The sequence below is a fragment of the Lutjanus erythropterus genome, chromosome 11 (assembly GCF_056507025.1).
Source record: "Lutjanus erythropterus isolate fLutEry1 chromosome 11, fLutEry1.hap2, whole genome shotgun sequence".
NCBI lineage: Eukaryota > Metazoa > Chordata > Actinopteri > Lutjaniformes > Lutjanidae > Lutjanus > Lutjanus erythropterus.
In genome coordinates, this window is record NC_139327.1 from 18,630,230 (window position 1) to 18,639,675 (window position 9,446).

Consider the following 9,446-nt stretch of genomic DNA (forward strand, 5'->3'; position numbering starts at 1 on the left):
AGCTCTACAGAATGATCCAGGTAATATTATTTCCTTTTGTCTCCCACGCTGTATTTTTCAAAAAGTAATTTTGTGTACCTGCAATTATCAACATCGAGAGCTGGAAGACTGGTGACACTGGATCCCCAGGGGACTAATATTGTTGGGTAGACAGCGTCTTACTTTCTATAGAGGTGTGTGTGCTAGAAATGAAAATCTTCTGCCTCAGGGAAATATTACTTAAGAAGTTTGTAAAGTTGCACCTGTAATATGACTTTTGTCTTCTTTATATAACCAGGCACCATCATGACTCCCAACTATGTGAGTAACAGCAGCACAGAAGTGTCCCAGTGGTGCACATGTGATGGCAGCGGGAACGAATGGCAGGGCTGTCAGCGCATCCTGCATATGTTCAGCAACAACATATGTCTTCGTGAGTAAAACATCATGAGGCTGCAGCATGCAGTGTAATATACCTTCAGGGCTGCATGTCCAAAGTGAGTAACAACATAGTAGTAACAATTTGTGAGTTTCCTGTATGAAATATGTGAAGTTTCCAGGATAGAAGCTGTATGAACATACACAGGTGTCTTTCAAGCTCAAATTCTGATTTTATGGATGTTTATATTGTAGCAAAGATGATGTTACATTTAGTGTTTAATTTTTTCATCTTGGCGTTATGCTTCTTTGCTGGAGACAGCTGTGACTGGAGGTATAATATTTTGGGTTGTCTGTTCCACTCCTCTGAACTCTATAGTTCAAGAATGCCCTGACGAAATTTCTTCAAATTTAATACAAACGTCCACTTGGACTCAAAGATGAATTGATTCGATTTTGGTTGTTAAAGGTCAAACGTTTTTTGGCTGTAACTCAAGATTTCATTCGTTAATTATGACAAATTTTCACACAAATATCTAGTAGGACAAAAGGTCAATTTCACTTTGACATGATAATGTCCAGGTTATATATATGGATATATATGTGTGTGTGTGTGTGTGTGTGCGCGTGCGTGCGTGCGTGCGTGTGTACAGACATGGATGTAAAATGCAACTTTACTGATTGGGTGAGGCATATAACTGTGAGGTGGTCATTTTTGGTCTGCAGTCAAATCAGCCAAAATATACCATTATTTTTTAATTTTTTTTTTTTTTTTAATTTTAATTTTAGTTTTACAGAGGACACAAACATTGGTCTTCTGGGTGAAATTCCTGTGTCCATACATAGACTTTCTCACTCTTTATACTTTTATATATATGCTGTTTTTTCTCTGACATTTGTGCATAAAATTATATAGCCTTAATGCGTAAGTGCATAAGACACTGACATGTTATCTTTTGCTGGGACCAGGCTGGTTATTATTATTATCATTATTATTTGCGGTTTCCATTTTGCATATAAGCACGAACATTTGACTATTCTTACAATTCAGTCCAGTCATTTGAATGACAAATATTTCCAAATGTCAGACACTGTTCATTGGAATGTTAAATAACTCATCTACAATAACTGTCATTTCTTCCTGTGTCAAGATAATGACAGAGGAAATGTTGCCTCTTAGCTGTCAATTCAGAGAAGAACCTAAATTGATCTTCTAACTGAGTGTTTTATAATGTGCATTAATACAGAATTTAGATGAGCTAGGTCATAATTGATGATTGAGAGGGCATACCACTGAACCGTGATGTTTTCTTATAAATAAATAAATGGTAAGAGACATTCTCCCTTATGTCTGGTTGGCTGCCAAATGTGAATGTGGAGTCAATGAATCTGTTCTCCAAATCTGATAAACACAAAGTGGCTTCTTGTTGAATTGTTGCCAAACCAGCAAGAGCATGAAGGGATAGAAGCACAGTTCAAGTACAACAGTAACTTACTGTAAAATGTGCTGTGTAGCACTGAAAGAATAAGAATAAGGGTCAGAAGCCAGTCAGGTTGTTTTCAGTGTGTAGTTCTAGTGTTAATAGGGTAAAATGAATAGTGACTCCACAGTAATGCAAATTGAAGATAGAAAAATAAAGGGAGCATAGACAATTACTCGCCTTATCCCTCCCTTTTCCCAATGCAAGATAAAATAAAACTACAATTTGTTTGTCAAATTTTCACCACGATCTTTGATCCAGATACACTGTACAGTTGGGCAGTTGTGTCATGTTTAAGGTCAAACAAAACAAAGAGCCTACAGCCATGCTAGTGGTTCTGTGAGGTTTTTTAGTTCTTGGTTTTGAAGTAATCCTAAAGTATTCATACCATTTTTTTTTCTTTTTTTGATAATCAAGTGGATCATATTACTGATTACAAAAATTGCCATGTAATCTATATTCAGTCACTGATTACATTTCTAAATAATTTTGCTCAAACCTGTGTATATATGACAATAATTTTGACCTTGATCTTGATGGGAATGTCTTTAGTTTGACAGGTGTCAAATCAAAAACAGTAGTACTGGACAAAAAAAAGTTTTGACCTGATGATGGCATGAGATGAAAAGTCAGAGGAACACCAGTTATTACAATTCAACCACACAAGGACATGAGTGTGAACCAAATTTAGTTGAAGAGTGGTGGAGATAAATCAGTTTGGACCAAAGTGGTGGACCAACCTATCAATACTATCATCCCTACACCCACACCACTTGTGGCTTAGAAATAAAAGTAATTTTCTAACCCAATATTCAAATGTATTTGGCCCAATCATGCACAGTATTTACAGAGTTGGGAGCTCTAACTACGCTTATAAAAGTCACTATTTTGGCCATACTTCAAGGATGAATAACGATGTAAACCTAATGAAGATGGCCCCCGCTGTTTCTGTTTCAGGCAATGCCATCAGCTCCATGGGAATCTCTGCACCTCCTCCTGTGGAAAACACTCCTGTGCCAGCTTCTCAGCCCTCCCCGCGCATCTACCAGGAGAGAGTCCACGTCAGCGTTAACACTCTGCCTGAATTCAACAGTGTAAGCGCTCTCCACTTCTTCACTGTCTCACCATATGCTAGAGTTCAACACTTGCTACAAGGTGAATTGAAGAGGAGGTTGACTGTGTATCAGGTGGTAACACCTCAGCACCACCAGGGACTGTAGCAGAGAGTCGCGCCCAGCAGCTCCGTCCTCCACCCCTGCCTCTCATTGTGGCTGAGGATTAGCCGTAGGTGTTTGCAGCATTAGACTCAACCCTTACTGTTAATATTCATGTATGCACACCCATCTGCTCCATATTCTTTATTTTCTCACCATTATAATCCTCCTCATTCTACATTCCCACAATCCCTTACAGTAGTGAAACCCTGCCACTGGTAGGCTGCATAATGGACACTCAGATATACAGTTTATTCAGAGATGATGCATTCAGGTTTTTTCATTATTATGTAGCACTGAAGTGGAGGTGATAGATTTTCATTCCATCGACAAAGCCAGTGTCTCTTGTAAGAAAACAGTTGATGTTATTAAACTTTAAATTTGATTTGAGAAAAATCTCAAATCTGCTGCCCATTAAAATTTGAAAATGGAGACTGAAAAATGGATTGTTATGCTGCAACAGAACGGAGAAACAACAAGTGATCTCCTTTTGTCTTGATGTCAGTGACATGTCAAGGCTGTTTTGAATAAAATTATAAAAATATAAAGCTTAGAATAAAAAAAGGGTCTGAGCTGACTCTGTGAGTTTAAGTGGAGGTTTCACTGTATTGAGGGCTTCCTCAAAGCACTTACTGAGAAGAATGTCTGAAAAACAGCAAAAGGTTTAACAGTAAACAGGAAAAAGTTGTTGAATTATGTTACTATTCATAATTTAAAGTCTAAATACCAGTGAAATACATAAATAATATCTAATTTTGAGCCCTATAAAATATTATTTTGATTATTTACATAGGCTTTCACTATTTTTCGTTATTTACACCCATGGATGTCTAGTCTTAAGTAAAAGTAAAAGTTTGAATTAATTAATTCAGATTTAATTCAGATTTTCATTTAATTAAAGGAGCAATAAGTTGCAATTGCATGTGCAGAAATGAGTACAGCAGTCAAATAGTAAGTTGGAGCCTTACATGGTATATTAAATAGGTTGAAATCCTATTTAATATATGATCTATGGTCTATAGCCCCCCCCTCACCTCCTCCTCCCCCTACTCTTGAAGCTCATGCAGTCTGCAGAAGCTCCACAGGAGCATAGGACACAAACTGACAATAACAAGCAACAACAAGTCTTACACTGTAAGTTGATCAGCTGCTTATAACTGCCAACTGTCTTCTAATTAACATGAAACTGTCAAACAAATACAGCCGTTATGTCCTTGAATAGAAATTTCAGAGGGGGACATGGCAGCTGCAGTGTTGCTGTCAGAGAAATTAGTATTTCAACTTAAAATGTTTCCTTGATCTCTGACATATGGTCATTCTATAATTTATTACAGTAAATATATCAGATTTCTCCTTTAACACCTTAAAGTGCCATTTCCTGCAACATAGAGCCTTCAATTATGACCAATAAAGCTAATCTGTCACAATAAAGCTCAATACTGTATTGAACTATTATATATGAAATATTATTTTTTTAGGACAACCATTTAGTGGATACTGCCATTAGAAACTAAGTACAATTAACTGATAATTCACCTGATAAGCCACCGTCAGTTATCAGTACATACATTATTAAACCATTAATCACTCACAGCAGTCAACATCATGTTTACCGCCAGCTGACCGCTATTGGCTGTGTGAGCTCTTAAAATGTGGAAGACCAGGCTGACCTGGGTTCGTGATATTATTTTATGATTTTTTTTTACTTTTGCAAAATGTTACAATGAACACAATTTTAGTAGGAAGTGATTAATTGAAAAAAAAGAATACTTGTTGTCTTCATTTTATATTTCTTCAATCACAATTTGTCAAAAATACTGAGGTGAAATCTATACACAGCTGTAGATGGTGGAGAGTGGAGAACAATGAGTGTGTTTACCTGTTTACAGAGTAGCACCGCCCCACAGCTTCACCCTCGACAGCTGCAAATGTGGCTTCCTGCTGAGTGTCCTTCTGTTTTAAAGAGCGTGTGTTGAGGGACAGAAATCAGATGGTCAAAGGCCACTCCTATCATGTCTTTATACTGTGGTTGTGTTTGTATTTCTGTCAGCTGTGACACTTATCTTGGTGGACAGATTGGTTTTGAGCCAAGTAATTATCAAATAGATTTCGGTGTTGATCTAGATCTGGGATTCCTGCCAATGCGGTTATTGTTATGGTTATTACACGGTTATTGTTTTCTTAGCCACAATGATACATGATTGCTTTTTATAGATACCTCAAAATCAGGCTTACTGTGTGATGATATATAAGTATCTTTCTGCACTTGCACTGATATTACCATTTTATTACTGTTACAAACATTTCAGTGCACCAGGAGGCTGGTTTGTGTGACTGATTTGGCCTAAAAAAGAGATTAAAGGAAACATGGAGTATACAGGAAATATTCATGATTAGTATAAGGAATTGTAAGTGTGTGTAACAACACATTATGTAACATAACTAATAATAATTAAATAATAATAATAAGAAAGTAATAAGAAACTTTCAGTTCATTGTGTAGTAACACCACATTTTGCAAATATCTGCTGCATTTTGTAACAAACTCTCTGAAAGCAACATGTAATAAATTTCCCTGCATTTTGTAATTATTACACTGTGGTAGTTTTAAAGCTGAGGAATTCAGTGACAGTTTTGGCAAAAGAAATATACGACCTATCTATTGAACTAAATATATCTTTGAAGGTGATTTTTTTTGTCTGTATGATTCATGCTAGACTGCATAAAAATAAACATTGTTATAATCTCATAATGATTTGTAGGAATGAAGACACCTGTTTTAGTTGTTTATTATATAACGAGCCATATTATTACATTTTCATGGAATAAAGGGACCAAATGTTGCATTTTGTAATAACCACTGCAAAGTCTAATAATTAATTACACATTGCATTCAGGCTATTAAGTATAAACTCATCGTTGTTGGCTCATTATAAAATGCATGTTACTAACTAATGAAGTAAAAATTTTGTTGAGTTATTATATCTTCAACGAGCAACACAAACACTAATTTCCAAAATGGAGTGGGAAGAAGCCAAATGCTTGTCTTGTCCCACCCAAATCCATACTAATCCATCAATACTCAATAACCTCAGAGTCCCCACCAATAAACCACAATGTTCATCCTCTTGATACTTAATTATCAACACTCCTCCATCAACAATATGGAAAATAAACAGAAAAAAGAACCAGCAACAACAATATCACAATTAGCATTCTTTATATTCCTCTTCCTCGTTTAACTCCACAAAAAAACTTGAGGAGTAAAAATAACTAAGACATATAAAACTATTATGGCTTGTCTTGTTCAGGTTAGCTTCTTGGTGTTTTTGACTGCAGCTTTAGGATGTTTTTATGTGTAGTTTTAAATTCTGAGGTGAATGTTGCAGACTTCTTCTTGAAGTTTGCATCCTACACGCTCCACCACTTCTCCTAATTGGAAGAATCACTCTTTGCCCACTTTTACAGATGGAGGACAGCGAGGAAGAGGAGCAAGAGGAGAAGGAAAGCGAGGAATTCAATGTCATCCCGCCGTACTCGGAGAAGGACTCTAACATTGAATCGGGAGCCAGAGAGAGTAAACGGGGAGCAGCTAGCCGGGCAGTGCCCATGTTGCCATTACTGCTGTTGCCTACACTCATCCTGAACTGGGAGTGTTGGAGCTACTGAAGCCTCCATCTCATTCTCTGCTCATATTTTACTCCACTTTCAAAATCCATCACAGCGCTCAGAATGAACCACAGTGGACATTTGTGAGGAAGAAATGCTCAATTTCTTTTCTGTCTTTGTTTTTTTTTCTTCCATTTTTAAAATATCCTGACTTTATTTTACAGTTCCGTTTCTCTCATTACTGCCTCCTCAAGAGTTAAAAGATATCAGTATTCCTGCAGTATCTGTCACGTCTTTGCTCCAGTCCTCTCCTATGAAACGAAGCAACCAACGTGAGCAGATATATGAGTGCATGGGTGAATTTAGAAGTGCTGTCTGGGCAAATACTCTATCTTGAGCTTGCTCTACACTCAAAGTACATCCCCTCTTTTAACAAGAAGCACATCGCCCAAGGCCACATCCACTATACACGCTCCCAAAAACCATAACCAGTCCACTCCACTGCAACCAGGGCCGGGCATGGCTTTTGATTTCTATTTCATGACTCTTGTCACATCCGCTTCTCCGCTGGCCCCTTCGGCTCTTCCTCTCCCTCCTTCATACTATGGTTCAGTAAGATAATCCACTTTACAACAAGCTAATAAGAAACTGCACCACACTCAAACTGCTTTGTAGCAATTTTAAAATTGCCTCATTTAAGGAAGTGATAAGACATGAACCAGTTGTGCTGTCACATTAGATATGAAGGATCTTTTCAACCTTTGGTTCTTCTCACTTTGTGCACCATAAAGCAGAGAGCTACAGTCACTCCGCGCTGCTTCTCCTCTTAACACGACACTTATTATTACTCCTAATCCCTCAGAAATGAAAGTGCTAACTAGAACCAGAACTAGTTATTTAGCTTGTCCCCATAGGAGAACCATTTTTGGTTCCTGGTAGAACCTTTTATGAAGGTTTCACCTAGAACCCTTTCAGAGGGTTCTACCAAGACCCTAGCATAAAGGCTTATACGTATAACCATCTCTGAAAGGTTTCAGCCACAACTCCCTATCAGAGGTTCTACAGAGAACCCCCTATGGTGTAATGGTTTCATCCAGAACCCTCTCTGGTGGTTCCGTCCAAAAACTTTACACCTTCTAAGGGTGCAAACAAGAACCCACCCTGGAGGTTCTACCTAAAACCTTTTTTTATTCCAAAGGTTTCATCTAGAACCCAGCAAGAGGATTCTACTGAGAACCCTTTTATATTCCAAGGATTCTATCTAGAAGCCACCCAGTAGGTTCTACCATGAAACCTTTGATATCATGGTAGGAGGAACCCTTGGTGAACCCTTAATGAAAGAGTTCTTTAAGAATTTCAGCATTTCTTGAAGGAGTCTTCCTCCTAAAAAGGCTTTGCTGGATGAAAAAATTCTTAAAGGAACTTTTAGGCCCCAATTACACACAGAGCACATCTGTCAGGCTGCAAAATGCAAAATGTGATGCACATTGCACTCCCTTTTGTGTTAAAACAGCAGCTTGTTGTGCTTTTTTATTTCTTTATTGTGAAGTAAACTCAGATTTGTACCTTTTATTTTGCTTAGCTAGAAGTAGTTAACCTTCTACAATGTTAGTTAGTTAGTTAGCAGATAGTTAGCAGCATCTGCATAAAAATGGATGGGTACAGGGCTTTGGTTCTGGCTGTGATTGAGGGGGAGAGGCTGTTTCCAAACACAACGCTGGAAACAGGCAAAGACAGATCTGTGTGAAACCCTCAGAGAGAGTAAACATCACAGGGCAGTTTGCCCAGAGATGTTGACAGCTGACATTAGCTTAACACAAACCATGAACTGTGTGTTGCCACTTATTAGTACAGTTTAAATGAATGAAAACAACTTACCAGAAATTTCAAGTATGGCACTAATTTGCCTCCAGGCTGCTGTTGGTAAAAACATATAGCTCCGGGTATCCAGCAACAGCCACCACTGATTTATCCTTCATGATTTTTATTTCCAAGCAACTGTTAACTTTCAGGGTGCTCATGTAAAAACGCAAAGCACCCCAAGCATCCAAGACATCAGCTGCATGTTTCCTTTCTATTCAAATCAAGACCAGAACAGTCAGGGCCTTACTGCATGTTCACACTACCAGCAACACAGCTACAAAATGGCCAGATGTGGCTACATTGTTACTGAGTGCTGTGGAAAGTTGAGGCTAACTCAACTTGCGTGTCACTGCTGACACACAGCAACAAGTGTCACACGTCAGTTTCTGGCTATATGTTGCCAGCTTCCACTGAAAATGACTTGTAGCCTGATTCTTTGTCGTTAGTAGTCTGAACATATCATTAGTCTTACAAAGCACCCTTGACAAACCCCCTTCTTCAGAAAAGAGTTCTTCAGAAGCAAATGGTTCTGGGTAGAACGTCAGCCTTCCAGGAAGAACCCTTTTGGAACCTTTATTTCTAAGATTGCAGGGTGAATAGCTGAGATTTCAACCACGGGCAAAAGTAATGAGATCAAATTCTATTGTAGAAGTGACGAGCAGAGAAAAGCAACATGAGCAATTACAGCACAATTCAAATTGCTCAGCATGCAGGGAAAGTCTAGAATAAGGCTCAGGGGAGGAAATAGCCAATTTACTGCTGTCATACCCTCTCACTTTTTTTTTTATCCTTAGGAGGTGTGTTTTTAGTGCTCCTTCCTTCCCCATCAGGTGCTTTAGATGTTGTGAGAGCGAGATGCGGCGATAGGGACGGACACAGGAGGCTGTAAAGCCTGCTGGCTGCTCTGATCATTGAGCAGCAC

The 9,446-nt window shown here is 38.3% G+C and overlaps 1 protein-coding gene across 1 annotated transcript in view; it reads left to right on the top strand.

Annotated features, from left to right (window-relative positions):
* Window positions 1-7,541, top strand: part of LOC146318907 (GDNF family receptor alpha-4-like) — a 33,660-nt gene extending 26,119 nt beyond the window's left edge. Inside the window, exons 6-8 of the mRNA XM_084730310.1 lie at window positions 278-412; window positions 2,796-2,932; window positions 6,521-7,541. Of these exons, the coding sequence (XP_084586436.1) occupies window positions 278-412; window positions 2,796-2,932; window positions 6,521-6,721 (473 nt within the window). The 3' untranslated portion in view covers window positions 6,722-7,541. The remainder of the gene's footprint in view (window positions 1-277; window positions 413-2,795; window positions 2,933-6,520) is intronic.
* The last annotated feature ends 1,905 nt before the right edge of the window (window positions 7,542-9,446 follow it).